The 17,517-nt window shown below is 38.1% G+C and overlaps 1 protein-coding gene across 2 annotated transcripts in view; it reads right to left on the bottom strand.

Moving 5' to 3' along the window:
* LOC127631032 (cyclin-dependent kinase 16-like) overlaps positions 1-17,517 on the bottom strand; it is a 42,797-nt gene that overhangs the window by 13,159 nt on the left and 12,121 nt on the right. The window contains exons 2-14 of one of the 2 annotated variants that reach the window (XM_052108977.1): positions 15,949-16,129; positions 11,012-11,176; positions 9,775-9,908; positions 9,275-9,400; positions 8,161-8,217; positions 7,024-7,138; positions 4,152-4,246; positions 3,464-3,526; positions 3,243-3,366; positions 1,190-1,310; positions 775-872; positions 559-664; positions 401-443 (exon numbers count right to left, since the gene is read on the bottom strand). In XM_052108977.1, coding sequence (XP_051964937.1) covers positions 401-443; positions 559-664; positions 775-872; positions 1,190-1,310; positions 3,243-3,366; positions 3,464-3,526; positions 4,152-4,246; positions 7,024-7,138; positions 8,161-8,217; positions 9,275-9,400; positions 9,775-9,908; positions 11,012-11,176; positions 15,949-16,069 — 1,368 coding nt within the window. In that variant the 5' untranslated portion in view covers positions 16,070-16,129. The remainder of the gene's footprint in view (positions 1-400; positions 444-558; positions 665-774; positions 873-1,189; positions 1,311-3,242; positions 3,367-3,463; positions 3,527-4,151; positions 4,247-7,023; positions 7,139-8,160; positions 8,218-9,274; positions 9,401-9,774; positions 9,909-11,011; positions 11,177-15,948; positions 16,130-17,517) is intronic. The other variant, XM_052108978.1, reaches the window with a different exon arrangement.

Below are 17,517 nucleotides of genomic sequence, written 5' to 3'. Positions count from 1 at the left end.
ACAGTAGCCGAAACAATGCCTAAGTAGCAAATTGGCTGTTAAAATCGACCAATAGCTCGCTCAGCATAGGAGATGGCAACATAAAAAAGAAAGCTGCTTCAGTTGATGAAAGATTATAAAGACAAATGTTTGTTTCTTTATAATTAGATGCACTGATGCATGGTGCAAAATTAGACCCGGAAAGTATATTAAGAAAGCAAAAAGAGTGAAATCTGATTTCATGTTAACTTCAAGGAATATCTGTTGGGTAAATGTGAGCAGTATAAGTTATCTCTGTACATACACACAGATACAACCAAATAGATGATCCTCTGTCTTTGACAGAGATAACCAGAGAACTGAACTCTATAAAGGGAACAGTGATATATTAACACTCCTATTTGTATAATATGCAGATCACCTGCAGCAGTTTAGACAGAAGCTCGACTCCATCATTGTCCAATCTGTAAGAGAGAAAATGACAAAGTTGTTAAATGAACGCATCACTTTTTCTTTTTTTTTTTACGACAGGAACAGAGATGGTTTCGGGCATTAGGCCTAGCGGACAGCTGTTGCTACCGTGGAGTGTGGTTATGGAGACAGTCGGCGCGGTAACGGGGGTAGTTATAGGAGATGAATTCCTCGTTGGAGGTTATTCCGGGCCAGGTCTCGTCTGTGGGCGTACCTATGAAAAGGCGCAGAAGGGTTTATTAATATCACAGTGACAAACACAGAGGTAAACTGTCAGATCTAGAGCCAAAAAGAGTAGAGTGTGAGAGGAGGAGTGAGTGCTACCAAGCAGTTTGAAGATAAAGTGCAGCTCCTCCTCAACTGTGGAGCCTGGGAACAAGGGCCGGCCTGTCGACATCTCGTAGAAGATACAGCCAACACCCCTACAAAGACAGACACACATTAAAAATCAATAAATTCACCCCCATTTTTAGTGGATGTACGAAGTCAGTTCACCTCAAGCTCACAAAGGTGTCCAAGCAGAGTAACCATAGGTGTAGTTCATCACATTCATAATGAACATATCCCACTAATGTTGACTAATGTAAATCTATTGTTTTGTCATTTTAAACCTAACATTTTGTGTAATGATTTGCTTTAAAGTGTGCCTGTGCTAACTTCATTTAAAATAAATGCCCCTTCATACATTTTTTAGTATGTACATTAAGGTACATTAGTGGAAAGGGAGGTGGGAGCTCACCACATGTCAATCTGAGTGGAATAGTCTGTGCTACCCAATAAGATGTCAGGGGGGCGGTACCAAAGGGTCACCACCTCATTGGAGTAGGTCTTGGTGGGAATCGACTTTGCACGTGCCAGACCTGCAGGTCAATTAAAAACCCAACATTAACAACAATTTGTACAGTTTACACCTTTCACACAATGTAAAACTCCTTTAGAAGACAGTAAAAGGAGGGATTCATTTGTGAAACATTCATCAACTAATACAATATACTTGATCAGAAGCATACTTGGCAATGTTCAGAATGGAATACTAGCTTGCTGAATACTGTGCAGCATACACAGTATACTGAATGACTGCTATTAAGTTTTTTTTTAGCATTGCGAGACATTATTTCACAATAAACACTTTAAACAGTGGTACTGTAAGTAATATTGTTAACACATGACCTAATTTTGCACGCCAGTGGCATCTAGGAGAATAAAAACAGCAATATTGTTTTTTCAGTCAAATTTTGTGTAAATATGTCTTCAGTCTGTCGCAAATGTTAATGGAAGGTTAGGTGGCGCACATCGCATTGACCACGTTTACATGCACCTAAGAAATTCACTTTTTCCAGGGTTTTAGCAAAAAGAAGCATTCTAAATGTTAAACAACAGATTTCCATACATGATTAAAGAAATTAAAATACTCTCATCATTTACTCACACTCATGCCAAACCAGATGTGTATGACTTACTTTCTTCAGCAGAACCCAAACAAAGATTTTTAGAAGAATATCTCAATATACAAGTGAATGATGATCAGATTTTTGTAACTCCAAAAATCACTTAAAGGAAACAGAGAAGTAATCCACATGACTCCAGTGGTTAAATCCATATCTTCAGAAGTGAAATGGTAGTTGCGGGTGAGAAACAGATAGTTTTACTCATTTTAAATGTTTTACTCTAAATCTCCACTTTCACTTTTACATCTGAAAGTCACATGTGGTGACCGTTTAGTTTCACTTTCTCATCTGAATGTGAAAATGGAGATTTAGAGTAAAAAAAATATTTAAATATTGTTTCTCACCCACACCTATTATATTGCTTGGAGTCACTGGATTACTTTTATGTTTGCTTGATTGTATGGACCAATAGATCTGAGATATTTTTCTAAAAATCTTTGTTTGTGTTATGCTGAAGAAAGAAAGTCATACACATCTGGAATGGCATGAGGGTGAGTAAATGATGACATCATTTTTTGTTTTGGGTGAACTATCCCTTTAAGATAAAGCTGTTTAACTCATCCAGGATTCTCCCAGAAAACGCTTCTTATTGTGGCCATGTAAACACATAAGCGACATTGTTACAGGTTTTTTAGGTGTGTGCATGAGCATGGAACAGACCGGATAACAAACATCATAGGATGAAGCCCAACAACAAGTCAGCACAGCAGAAAGCATTAAAACATTTCTGAGAGGACAGCGGGAAAAGCAAATACACAATAACCATTTATACACCAATGTAAAATATCGACCTGTCCCTCACGTTCACGTATATGCACTTGCATTGGGGGAATTCCAGAGTTTTACCTAAGATGGAAACCCCATTTTGTAGCACAATTCCGCTGCAGGTCGCAAAAGGAAATACAACTTGGATTATCGCAAAATAAAGCGAAGCATCTGAGGATAAAATTGTGAAGGCTTCCTTGGATCCCATGTTTGTTATTTACTCACTGGGAAATTACGCTGTTGTGGAGAAAGCTGCTTACTGAGGGAGCAGCATATATACGGGAGTAAAGAGAAAGCCGCTAACACAGCTCATATAAACACAAACACCGATTTTGAGCTTTAAGCAGCTTTCTCGCAATAAATGGCTTTCTGGTGTCCATGTAAACGTGGTCATTGAGGGTTACGATACTCGGCGCATTATGACCCGTTGTATACTGCACACATTTTGGTAAATGTAGCAGGTCATCCGGGTATTAGGTGCATACAGAAAATTACTGTGTAATATACTACATAATGCAGAAATAGTAAGAGTAGTATGTCAGTATGCAATCCTGAACAGAGCCTTTGCTTGTTACAGACCAAAGTCGGCCAGTTTCAGCTCCCCGCGATCGTTGATCAGGAGATTTTGAGGCTTGAGGTCTCTGTGAAGTACTTTGCGTCTGTGACAGTAGTTCAGACCTCGCAACAGCTGAAACAGGAAGAGCTATGAGAGAGACACAAACACAGATGCGTAAGAATAACATCTCTCATTGCCACACAGAAACGATCAGAATGAAAGACATTTTTCAAAGAGGCCGTACCCTGACATTGTGCATATGAATGCAGTTCCCACAGTCGTCTAGGTACTGTTTCAGGTCTTTATCCTAGAAAAATGGAGGGAAGAAATGGATGAAGAAGAAAGAAAATGTACCTATATTTATAGGAACATTTGAGAAAAGATCAAATAAAACAAAAGAAAAGACTGCAGAGCTGGAGATGATACAATTGAATTAAATCATTCACTGAAACTTGAAGGACTGTATGCAGAAGAATATGTGTGTGTTTGTGTGTGTGTGTGTGTGCGTGCAAGAACAGTGTTACACATTGTCCTAACCAGGTGCAATGTGTGTCTGTCCACACTGAATGTGAACATGTTGTGACGCTACACATTCACAGCCAATTAAAACATATTTGATATTTAACAGTTATACAAAGCAATATTTTGGACCAATGAGATTGCATGGAAGGCAGGGCTCTCCAAGTTAAATATCAACAACATGTCCTGTGCTTGTCACACCACCAGTTAGGAAAAAAACTAATGGAAGAAATAGCTTTTATTTTGTTTTAAAGCTTAGTTTTAAGCTTTAAAGCATAGCTTAGTTTTTAGTTTGGCAAGCTAGTTTAAAACTAGGTTTCTCAACACTGGTGTGTAGATGACTGATTGTGTATGAAATCATGGGTACAGTGAAAGTTTACAGTAAATGCCTCTACTGCACATCTGAGACTCACCAGGTACTCAAACACAAGAGTAAGAGACTTCTGAGTGTGGATGATGTCATGAAGAGTCACAATGTTGGCATGTTTCAGGTCCTTCAACAGAGACACTACAGAGACAGAAGGAGATGAATCATTCCCTTAACAAGTGACCTCTGGAGCTCAACATAACATTCTGTGCATGTTATGAACGAGAAGGACAAAATCACAAGGACCATGTCTAAAGCAAGATCGACTGCAAAAACACTGGAAAACCATAAACTAGAGGAAAGAAACATTTTGCAATCACATTCATTTCAATAAAAATCAATAGAAATGAATGAATTACGGAGACAGTTATGAAATAAAAAGCTGTAGCTGGTCTGACTTTTAAGGGGACCATATTCTATACTTTTCTAGCACTAACGAATGTCCACATATGTCGACTAACATTATAAGTCCACTTATAATGGTCAAAGTATCTTTCACCAAAATCACTTATTTATTTTACCAAATGTTTGACACTCGGAATTAAACAAGCTGTTTTTTTCTACTGCACCGTTAAGACAGCTTTATGATTGGCAAACCATTGCATCTCGGCATAGTTCACACTGTTGTCCATAAGGGCAGGATAAATGATTGAATATTTAATATGTGGTTGGTCATAACTTTAAGCAGGGGGGACTGGCCATCGGGAGGACCAGGAGCTTTCCCGGTGGGCCGCAAGGCAATGTAGCCTAATCTAGGTGGCCGCCTAGGGCAACAACATGCCTGCAAGAACCCCATTTATAAACAAATGATCAATAAACATATAATGACATTGTTAAAATCAATTACTTTTATTTTCAAATTGACTTACAAAAATTATTGACTTTTTTACAACAAATACAATAACAGCAGCGTAAATTAAATCAGCAAACAGTAAAGCTATGAGCAGTTCTTCAGTCATTTGCATAATTGATTCATAAAGCAAAGCATTACGGGGAACGGGAGCACAGCTTCTTATCACAGAAAACAGACAGAAAAGCAGAAAATAAGTCATGAAAAATAATACTTTGTGGGTTTTTTGAGTCATAGAGGCTTCCTTTGTCAAAGCATAGGGCTTTTCACGTTCTCTCAATCTGTGGATGGACTTCAGACACTGCCGATATAAAGATGCAATGTATTTGTTTGTTTTTATATATATGTGAGGTGTTTTTGCAACATTGCTACCTGATTTTAACTGGAGTTTTAACATTCACTTTTGCACATATTCTGGCCATCTTTCTGTTTTCATTGATTGTTTTGCAGTAAATGAACATTTACACATAGTTATGTGGGTAATTTACATTTAAAGCATTGTCAGCAGTGTCCTGCGGTATGACATACTTCATCTAACTATTTTAAACAACATATATGACTGTAATTGCTATACTTATTATACTTTAAACGTAAATATACGTTTCCATGACCTCTTATCAACTGAGACACTATTTGCACTATTTGGTTTATTTGCACTTCTATAAAAAAAAACATTGAAAGATTATCAAAATCATAGGTACGTCTTTCTGTGGCACATTTACAATGTCTTTGTTTGTTTTGGTGACCCGCCCCAACAACATTACACAACCAATGGCATGAGTTCGGGGTGGGACTACATCTTTGCTTGACCAACGGAAGATGGGTGTATTCAGAAAGCTGTTTTGAAAACAAAGTTTATTTTTGCAATTCTGCTTGTTGGTGCTAATGTTGCAGGAATTAGATACTTCAGCTTTAAAGAAAATGGTGAAAAATTGCTGAATTGCATTTACACACCTAAATTACACACTTTCCCTTGTACATTCATGTACAAACATCTACCTTTTGGGGGAAACATTTTCTCAGATATGTTGTTTGTCTGTGCTATGAAGTGCTTATTTTTAGTACTACTATAGATGTTTTAAAGTTAAGAAAATTTGGTTCTACAGATGTTTTAAAGTTATGACAATTTTCCCACCGGTGTGGCCCGTTGACATGACTTTGCCTAGGGCCCCACAAACCCAAGGGCCGGCCCTGGTAATGATAATATTGAATCTTGTTTAATTCTCACATTCTCTCCCCACTTTAGGGGAGGGGGTTTGGTCCACTCAATTGCATTACTAAAAACACACCGCCTTTCACGCCCAACTCCTAGTTCATACATATAGTGCTATTGATCCATTCTTTCTGTCTATTCTGTTGTAGATACTTTCAAATAGTGCTGTGGGAGTAATTCCTCAAATCATTTTTCATGGATAAAAAAAAAAGCACTTGTTTCATGGCTGCTTTTCCTTCACTCGGCAGTCCACAGGCACAAATAACAAGACTTATTTCAAGTGTTTAAGCCTTTAGATTATTAAGGTCTGTCAGATCAAGAGAAACATTCATTCAGCCTGATGTGTCCAAACTTCTAACTGGAACTGTACAAATGATTAGTCCTATCAACCGATAAAATGGTCTTAGGAACAGAATGTTTGAAACTGGAAATTGAGCCAGAAAATGAAATAAATGAGCCGGTGCGTTATGGTGTGGTGTGATGTGTGCCGGGTGTAGTGGGCCACTCTGGGCCAGAAAGTCAAGGGCCACTCTTTAATCCCGGTCCGCCCCTGACCACAAGGATTTCTAAATAAGCCGTTTTTGCAGCTGAGTTTTAATATATGGTCTGGGTGGACTGGAGAGGAAGCTTTGTGTTGTGAACGTTAGAAAATGTCTACATTGTACATTAAAACAGTAAAAGAAATCCTGCATTTCAATCTATGGCCCCTTTAAGCAGCTGATTAATCAAGCTAACTCCATTGGTACTGAATTCACTGCATATAGACTGCGGCTGCACAAGCATGTGAGAGATTTGGGACAGTAGTTTGGTGATCTAATTTTATTGCTGATCCACTACAGCAGGCTCGGAACTCACCTTCTCTAATGGCAGTGCATGGGGCTCCTTCTTCATGCTCTAAACGGATCTCCTTCAGGGCCACCAAGTTATCGGTCAACTTACTGCGGCCCTTATATACCGTAGCATAGGTGCCCTGACAGAGAGACATAGAACATTACACAAAAAGAAATTATCACTAATGTCTTCTGTGAGAAAGAGAGGATGAGGCAAATATGTAAACACACAAACCTGAGATAAACATTTATTTTAACCAAAAATATTTCAAGGAAACATTTCTAGGAAAACATAAGGACTCTGTTCAAAAACCAATGAGCTGCATTGCTGTCTCCTGCCTATTTAAAGGCAACATCCTTAATGAAATGTAACCTCAAAAATTACTGATTTGGAATGCCCTACATAAGGCAGAAACTCCATAAAGCACACTAGTTCATGCAGTGAACAGGAGCCTTTTTTTTTCTCCTCCCTCTTTCTCCCCAATATGGCATGTCCAATTCCCAATGCGCTCTAGGGCCTCGGGGTGGCGTAGTGACTCGCCTCAATCCGGGTGGTGGAGGACGAATCTGAGTATCACCATGTCTGAAACCGTCAATCCACGTATCTTATCACGTGGCTTGTTGAGCGCATTAGAGCTGAGACCTAGCGTGTGTGGATGCTCATGCTATTCTCCACAGCATCCACCTACAGCTTACCACACGACCCACCGAGAGCAAGAACCACATTATTGCAAACATGAGGAGGTTAACCCAACGTGACTACCCACCCTAGCGACTGGGCCAATTTGTTTGCTTAGGAGACCTGACTGAGTCAATCAGCTCTCCCTGGATTCGAACTTGCAACTCCAGGTGTGGTAGTCAACGTCTTTACATGCTGAGCTACCCACGCCCCCCCTAGTGAACAGGAGACTCATCTCACAATTAAATCCAATAAGTGTTTGACGTCTTCATGGTAATAACAAGGTAATTACATAATAATCTAATCAATAAGCATGAAAATATACAATACATATATATTGGATAAAATAGTAAAAAAATAAATAAAATACAAGAATATAGACAAGAACGCAAACTATGATGTCATAAAATATGATTTAGAAAGACAGCTCACTATAGTTCTGAAACAGCTAATACATAAAGGAAGAATTGACTTTGAAGTTACCTCCCCCAATTTATCCAGTTTCACATAAGTCTCCAGCTTCCCAAATCCAATCTCAGACTGCAAACACACAAGGACAAAAACTGTCACAACAAACTCCTGAAAAGGGACAATTAAATTACCCTTAACAAAAGCATACATGGTAGAACATTTCAAAGGCATTCACGTGAACTCATTAAAATATACACAAATTACACTACCCCTATTTTCAGAAGGTTATGTAGTGTTTTCCGGTCACAGGTTTATGTAACCCATGAGCTAAAATATCCTTCCCCCAAAATAAATTGGAAACAATCGAAGCGTAACAAATCATGTGTTTAAATGCATCACAAAGCAAGCGCCTTTCAGCTGCACTAAGTAAACATGATCTGGGCTTTTCATTTCAAGGGTAGACAAAGTTGTTTTATTATTTTCAATATTTTAGTGAGAACAAAAAGCCTGTCAAGAACATGTTTGGGTCATTTTTCACTACCCGAATTAAAAATAAAAACAAAATATATTTTGCATATAGATAAAGAAGCCTATTTTTTTTTTAAACCATTAAACAAATTTGAAACATTATTATGACAATTAAGCACAATTCTCATTATGCGGAACATAAATTGTGCAAGGAAAATCTATAATGCTATATTATTTAAACTGTAAAGTATTTATACATATTGGTAGAATTTGTTGTACTGAATATAACTTTAGATCTTAATAATTTTAAATACATTGTATTATTATTACTAATTAATAGCAATATATTATTAATTTAATGAATATGTTAATTGAAATAAAAAATGAATACATATATATAAGTGTGTGTGTATATATATATATTAATATACAGTATATATCATTCTAAATATTAATATTTGTTATGGTTTAAAACCTCTGATAACATGACCCTGAACAAATAAGACAAGTGAAGGGGAAGAGCAAAGACACTCAAAGACAGAGAGAGAACGAGAGACTGAGCAATAGAACTGGTGGCAAGACATATAGGAGAAACAACAAATGGTAGAAAAAGAGGATGAGGCCAAACCATGTGTAAAGAGAGCAATGGAGAGAGAAAGACAAAAAGAGATGGTCAATTAAGAGGCAAAACCAATGAATCACAAGGGAGAGGCATTACCAGCGATACTCGGCGTAATCTTCGGCTGAGCGGTTTGTCAAACAGTGGACTGTTGAGGTTAAATTTCTCCAGGTAGCCATCAGGAAGTCTTATATCAGCTGGCAGAGACAGACGCTTATTTATGTCCTGGGAAAGGAGGAGGGGAAATCATTATTAGTTAAGGCCTAAAGGTTCTGTTACACTCCTTAGCAGTAATAACACATTTGGCCCTCAGGCTAGCTACTGTATCTAACTGATGGGTACCATACAGCACAGCATTTTCAGTACCCACAACGCATCATTAGCGCAACTGATGCATCTTCAACAGCAAAAAAAACAAAACAAACGAATGGTTATTGTGTTGTAAATGATTTAATTCAAATAAACACAACAAAACAACTGTCACAAAGAGCAAGCACTCCTGTATGGATGTTTTTGTTTTCCTACATCTCATTTATTATGTAGTGTCCCGATCTAAAAATAGAAAGGCAGGCTACAAGGCAAGAGGAACATAAAAGTACCTCTGTGGAAATCTTGCGGCCGGGGTTGTTTCTCAGACGAACTCGGACGGGGCTGTGCACCTCCTCGGAAGACGTGGCCGAAACCTGATCACTTTCTCCGTCAGAACCCATCTTTACATCTTCATGGACAATCTCTGCATTTACACCCACCCACACACACACACAAACAGACAGACATTAGTAACCTCTGGCATGCTATGTTGACTCCAGTTTGCCTAATAAATCAAATAAGATGTTACTACATCCATCTATCATTCTATTTTAAAACACAAAGATGATATATAATCTGTGAGCCTGCAACTCTTCCAATATGTATCTCTTACACATTTATCTCTCTCATCTGATGGTTTTATATGACCTGCAGAATCAAACCACACTACTGCTGATACCATGTGAGGAACTACTTAGCAGCTCTGAAAGGAGATCCATCCCATTCCCACACAAAAGGGGAAAAAAAAATAGAAGTCATTATATTCCTCTCTCATTTATTCACTCACTGCCCCCATCCCCCATAACACAATCTCCTACCCGCTCTCTCTCTCTAAAACACACACACACACACACACACACACACACAGCCTGTCTATATGTGTATAATTATGTAAATGTCTATGCGGTATTATATGAGAGCAGAGGCTGTGAAATAGTTTTGGGAAACGAGAAGCAGTTCTTTTTCAAAGGATTTCCATTTAAAAAATAAAATATATATAAAAAAAATACTATAGCCAAATGATTTGCATGATGTTCTGTTCTGTTTACTGTTCTGGAATGTCTGGGAAAGACAGATTAAACACACCTTTTTGTAGAATATATGCCACTTCTCAGATGTAGTGGATATAACATTCCTCCAAAACAAATTTTTTGTCTGAATTTAAAAATGTTTTTATTTGATGACAGTCTTTTGAGGGTAGTGAATGAAATGGAGATAGAAAGATTTTTTGCTGATATTCCCAAAATGGAATATAAATTAAACAATTACAAATCGGTTCTGCATATTAGACACTAGATACTGTATTGGTCAAAAATTTAATAAATATGGGCCAGTCTCTAGAATGCAATAAGAATTGCTTTACATACCTTTCAGTATTCTGAGGCAGAAAGAATCACTACCTAAACTGAAATCCTTTAGTAGAATCAGATCCAGAATTGTTCAATTCCTTACTATTCCCATCCCTATTGTGCAACCTCACACACATAAAGTCACACTTTCTCCCTCTGTGTGCATGCGTGCTTGTACCGAGGTGTGTGGTGTGGTTGAGATAGGAGCTGAGACTGCGGCCCAGGCTGCGTGGTCTGCGCAGAGCACTGCTGTAGGACTGCAGGAGGGAGTGCATGCTGAAGGAACCCCCCGAACCTCTCACTGAACCCCGCAGACCACCACTGCCCCCAACTGGCATGGCCTCTGGGAGGAGGGAGAGGGGAGGACGATGACACACAGAGGATATGCGGATGGAGGAGAGGGGGAAGGGGCAGAAAAGGAGCCGAGAGGGAGGATGGAGATGTGACGGGACACATAATGGAAAAGAGCATTAGGAGTAGGGGAAAGTAAAAGGATGAAAAGGAACCAAAGATGTAGGGATATAAAAAGGCAGGAAGTTGTAATGCAATGGGGAAATTATGGGAATGAAAAATAAATGGAAAGGGAAGGGACAAGGGCAAAAGAAAAATAAAAAAAATAAAAGGGGAGGAAAGAAATGGAGAAGAGAGAAGGGAAAATAAAGGAAATTAATGGAAAGGAGAAGAGAAGAGAAGAAAGAAAAGGGGAGGAAAGAAATGGAGAAGAGAGAAGGGAAAATAAAGGAAATGAAGGGAAAGGAAAAGAGAAGAAAAGGGGAGGAAAGGAAAAGAGAAGAAAAGGGGAGGAAAGAAATGTAGAAGAGAGAAGGGAAAATAAAGGAAAAGGAAAAGAGAAGAAAGAAATGGATAAGAGAGAAGGGAAAATTAGAAAAAAGGAAAAAGAAGAAAAAGGAAATTAAGGGAAAAGGGAAAACAAGAAAGGGACATGAAAGGCAAGGAAAGTGGAAAAAGAAAGGAAAAATGAGAAAGGAGAGGGGGAAAAGGAAACGGAAAGGAAAAGAAGGGAAAACAGGGAAGGGAAAGTAAAATGAAAAGGAAAGGGGAAGGAGAGGAGAGGAAAGGAATAAGTGATATTTGGGGTGAAATGAGAATGTTAGGTGGCAATTGTTTGAATTTAAAAAAGGAAGAAAAACAAAAAACAAAGTAGGGGAGATCAGAGAAGAAAAAAATATCAAATTAAATACAGAAATCAACAGGGAAACATATTTTAGAGCATGCATTCATTTTTCAATTTACAAAGGAACATCTTCAGTGTTAGTAAATGAGGTACAAGGGCCACAACAATTGAGCAGTGACACTGATAAATTTGTTTTCTGGCTGCCGTTAATTGTTTCTAATGACACACTGTGCTGAGGTGGCAATAAAAACGACACACAAGGGCATCGATTCATCAGCATATGAATGCCAAATGCATTTAAATTTTGTGCAGGGTTTGGAAAAATGTCAAAACCCACTCCAAAAGGAAAGAAAAGATGGATTATGTCAATAGGTTATATTTGAGTCAATATGCTGATATATTTGCATATGGTAATTAGGATATACTGTATAATGTAGGCTTTATTATCAGCATCAGGGTAAGAAGGTATTGTTAAACTGAAGCTGTTTCATTGAAACTGTCAGATTTGAGAGATGAACAGGATCAGTCAGTGCAGTTAGCCTGATATGAGAAGCCATGCTAGAAGACACATGCTGTTTGGTCAGAGGGGGTGAACAGTAGGCAGGAGACAGTAGCTGAGCTCTTCCAAACACAGAGCCATAGCAAGCCCTTGGATCTGATGGACACGTTGGCTTTACTTCACCTTCATTTGTTTTAATGCATTGTTTTAACGTTATATTTGCATACCTGTATCATACTGGCAGGCAACACGGCAGGAGACAGAGGTGAATGTATGCATTAAATGATGAATGTATGCATTTCAAAGATGAACGCTTGCTGTTTTGGATGGAAAGGTTAAGTCTTAAAGCCACACAGACTTTTATCTGATCTTATTGATCACAATTCATCCATGCATGTTATTCGAAAGAAAAGAAAATCTTGTGAAATACCTTCCTCTGCTTTTGAACCAACTTTTCTGCTGATTTAATAAAGGCCACATGGGCGGGGAAATTTAATATTAAAGAAATAGTTCACCCAAAACTGAAAATTCTCTCATCGTTTACCCTCTTGCCATCCCAGATGTGTATGTATGACTTCCTTTCTTCGGCTGAACAAAAACAAAGATTTTTTGAAAAATATCTCAGCTCTGTTGGTTCTTACAAGTGAATGGTGATCAGACCTTTGCAGCTCAAGAAATTACAAAGGAAAACATATTACCCTAGTGGTTAAAGCCATGTCTTCAGAAGCGATATAATAGGAGTGTGGGTGAGAAACAGAACAATATTTAAGTCTTTCTGGAATCATATGGATTACTTCTCTGTTTTGAGTTACAAAAGTCTGCTCACCATTCACTTGCATTGTATGGACTTATAGAGTGGAGATATTCTTCTAAAAATCTTTCTTAGTCTTAGAAAGTCATACACATCTGGGATGGCAGGAGGGTTAGTAAATGATGAGCGAATTTTCATATTTGGGTGAACCATCCCTTACTTACTAACAATATCAGTATACTTTCCCTGGTCCAATCAAATCCTGATGGATAAAATAAGTCCAGTCCTACATTATTTCTTACTTAATATTCAATTTCACATGAAAAAGTCACATTATGGAAGTTAAATGCATTGAAAATGCCGTTCCATGTTGTAAAACTCTTCTTTAGGGAAGATTGAGTTACATTATGCCTGTAAAGCAAAAGCATCACAGTAAAGCTCAAAGCTACTCTGAGAAAAAACATATCTTGATAAACTATAACGATAGAGGAAATTAGCTATTCAAATAAAACGACATACACTCAACGTGCTGCGAATTACAGCACTTTAAGTGGTCTACAGACAGACTAAATGCACTTTTTGAAGTCTGGGCATTAGCAACAGTTCTGGCAACTTTATGGCTGTCATTATATAAAAACCCTGGAACAGATTGTACAGATGGTGCTGAATTTGAGCTCTTTTCATCCCCTGCAGAAAGGATGCTCACTCACTCACACACACACACACACACGCATACAAACACAGACTGGTTGTGAGTGTTTGAAATATTGCATGCCACCGAGAAATATGAAAATATGAAATATTTCATGCACATCCTAATATATTACAAAGGAAGGACTGATGTAAGGGATATCTGTCAAATGTTTAGTCATCAATGCATATGAAATGCAAATTCTGTCATCCTCTACTCATCCTCTGAGCAGAATGTCCAAGCTGCTCTTTTCCATACAGTGAAGGTGAACTGAGACAACAGCTGTCCACCAAGATTTTCAGTGAACAACAACTTAAATCGCAGTTTTTCTAAATAAATGAAGCCAACTTGGATACACTTGGCAGTAAACATTGGCCATTTAATAGTTTCTTTGGAGTAACACAGCACTTCACCATGTGCATTTTCCACCACTTTAATGTGTAATAGTATCGGAGCGAGATGACTACCAGGGCAAAGTTTTCCCAGATCAAAAGGAGCTGCAAGTGCTATTCAGCTCACTCCAAGAGGATGAAAGTGCTCAACTCAAGTCCGAATAGACAGCTTTAAAGTGTTTTAATGCATGCACATCTCCAGTTTGAGAATATAATACAGTTGTAGACACTGGGACGTTCTGTTCTCTGTTTTATTTACATTGCATTCTGTCGTGACTCGAGAATGGACGCTTCCCCAATCATCGCACGCAAACCACGAGGATAGAACTCCACGTTTACAATGATTAAAACTGTAATCAGATTCTGGGATGGAAATGTTTCTTTATTTGAACATTTAAAAATGGATCATATATCATACATGGAGAATACAAAAAGTAAGTATATGAAAGCAATGTGATCATTATCACTGAAATACTCTGTATAATCATAACACGGAATATACGTTTTTTTTATACATACTGTATACCCCTGTCTTGTTCTAAAGCCCTTTAACGTGTAAATATATTTTTGTTTGTACAATATTCTTAAATATTAATCAAAAAATGTACTTATAGCTACTCTGTGAGGTGTTACAAAATAATTAAACAACATGACATATTTTTTCTTTACTACAGTGGTGGTGGCGTAGTGGCTAAAGCACAGGGCTGTTAATCAGATGGTCGTTGGTTCTAACCCCACGGCCACCACCATTGTGTCCTTGAGAAAGGCACTTAACTCCAGGTTGCTCCAGGGGGATTGTCCCTGTAATAATTGCACTGTAAGTCGCTTTGGATAAAAGCGTCTGCCAAATGCATAAATGTAAATGTATTTCATCATCCCTGAGTAATGACTGTAAGGTGAGGTCAGTCTGTTTAGATTAAGTATTTGAGATGAATTGTACATAAAATAGTCTATAATAATTCCATGCTGTGGGTACTGCCATTGAAACAGACAGCAGCGGAAGTCGTTTTATGCTACTAAGCGAAGCTCTGCGAACGTGGAAAGGCCTATTGACAGTGGCAGTAGTCATATACTTTCATCGAAAACAGCAGCTTGGATATTCTACCAAATATCTCCTTTTGTGTTCTATGCAAGAAAGTCATACAGGTGTGGAATAACACAAAGTCTGATTATGTTAGATTCAATTTTATCATACTGTATACTTTATACTGATAATTATGCCCAGTTTTAAATATTTTTTGTTGCACTGATTTTGGGGGAAAATCTGCAGGATTAGAATAAAGGGTTTCAAAATGGTGAAATGTGTCAAAATGGGCTGAGAGTTGCTGAATGCATTTTATAATTTAATATAGAAAATGATGTATTTATTTATCAAATACACAAGGAAAGAGTTTTATGAATGATGGTGCTTTCTGTGGAATTCTGTAGCCGCAGATTCCATGAAGGCTTACTGATAAGCTAATAATGCAATACACCTCTGGCATGTTTGTATGCTTAGAAGGTCATATGCAACTGTGTCTACAGTCCAGAAACTCCGCTGCACTCTACAGTCTGTAAATTCCACTTTTTACTGTATGGCGAGTTACACTGTTCTGCACTCTATATCAGAATTAGACTCAGTATTGTGTTGGGAGTATGTTACTGTACCGGAATCGCTGTGCGCTCCTGTGTCCTGAGAGCTGATGGTCTCGCTCATGGTCTTGTCCCCGCTGTTACCCCCCCGCAGTGTCAGGGACAGCTGCCGTTTGATCTTCCTCATGCGGTCCATCAGTGGGGGAAGGGGGGGCAGAGATGAGGAGGGTGGAGGGGCTGCCACTGTTCAACCGCCCTGTCAGAGACAGAAAACAAACAACCACAATGTTGCATGCGGCTTTCTGATTCATCTTCCAAGATTACTGGACAGGGCAAATTGTTAGTGTATGTTAACATGGTGTTGCAACACGCCTCACTGCTTTTCACAGTCTCATGTAATGAGCGCTGCGTTTTTAATTCTCAGAGTTAAGTTAAATGTTCTATTAATTCTTAAAATCTGTGTCAAGTGTGCATTTGTTCAGTTCAATTGCCTCTATCCTTTTTTTTTTTACGCAAGAACACATCCCTTGTGAATGGCCCCTAAGTCTGTAACGGAATGCAACACAATTAGGGGATAAATATTAGACTCAAAATTGTGCGTCAACACTCTGTAAGACAAACTTGGAGCAGGTCTAAATCGGGGATTCAGAGGACAATCTGTTTATTTCATAGGCGTTCTAATGTTATTGGAAAGGATCTTGCTCTACTGAGAGGACATCAAAGTGAGAAATAGTACTTGATAAGTCTCACAGTGAGAGATAGCACCTAAAATAAACAAGTCATGCAGCCAACTGTAATTGCTCACATAAGGAATGATTAGCAACACTGTTTTCACACATCATTCCATGTGTGATTGTTTTCATTTATAAATTAAGCACTTCAAGGATTGCAGACGTTTCAGATTTAAGTGTCTTAGGCCAGAAATGCGATGAATCAAACTGGGAGACTCTGAGAGGTGAAAACAGACTAATAATTGCAACTCTAAAGGAGTCTGAGAGTTTACATGGAGAGAGAAAGCACTAAACATATGTTAATGATCATGGTGCATCAGATTTACAGCATGAAAAGTCACCTCAGTTCAATGAATATCAGAGGAAAGAACTACAGTTTAACCATGGTATTTGTAGTAAAATTATAGTAACCACAAAATGAACATTTTACTGTCATGGTAACTACAATATTACTATAGTAAAATCATGTTTACTATATGGATACTATAGTATTACTGTTGTTAAAACCATGGTAAAATGTATTACATCATGATTTTGGCAAAGAAAAGCATGGTGAGAGCAGTCATTAACTACGTTTCCATCCAAGGTTTTTTGCAACAAAAGGTGTAGCGCATCAAAATGTTTACCGATATAGCTGATGGAAACGTAAAGTATCGCTAAAATTACACAAGTGTCGATATAAGATTTTTCCGTTTAACTCTAGCGCATCAAATTCAGTTGGTCATTAAAAAGTTGCTGGACAAATATGTGGGACATAATGCAGTTGTTCAAAACAGCCTATTAAATATCAGAAATGTATCATATGTAAACCCTGATATTACACCGCATCAATTTTTCTTTAATAGTTGTGTACACAGCATATACATATCGATGTATGGTCCTTACACTAAGACAGAAGGTTTCCCCCCACTAC

Source organism: Xyrauchen texanus, chromosome 37, assembly GCF_025860055.1.
Source record: "Xyrauchen texanus isolate HMW12.3.18 chromosome 37, RBS_HiC_50CHRs, whole genome shotgun sequence".
In the NCBI taxonomy this organism is placed as follows: Eukaryota; Metazoa; Chordata; class Actinopteri; order Cypriniformes; family Catostomidae; genus Xyrauchen; species Xyrauchen texanus.
The sequence above is the reverse complement of the archived record's forward strand: the minus strand, read 5'-3'. Positions and strand labels throughout refer to the sequence as shown.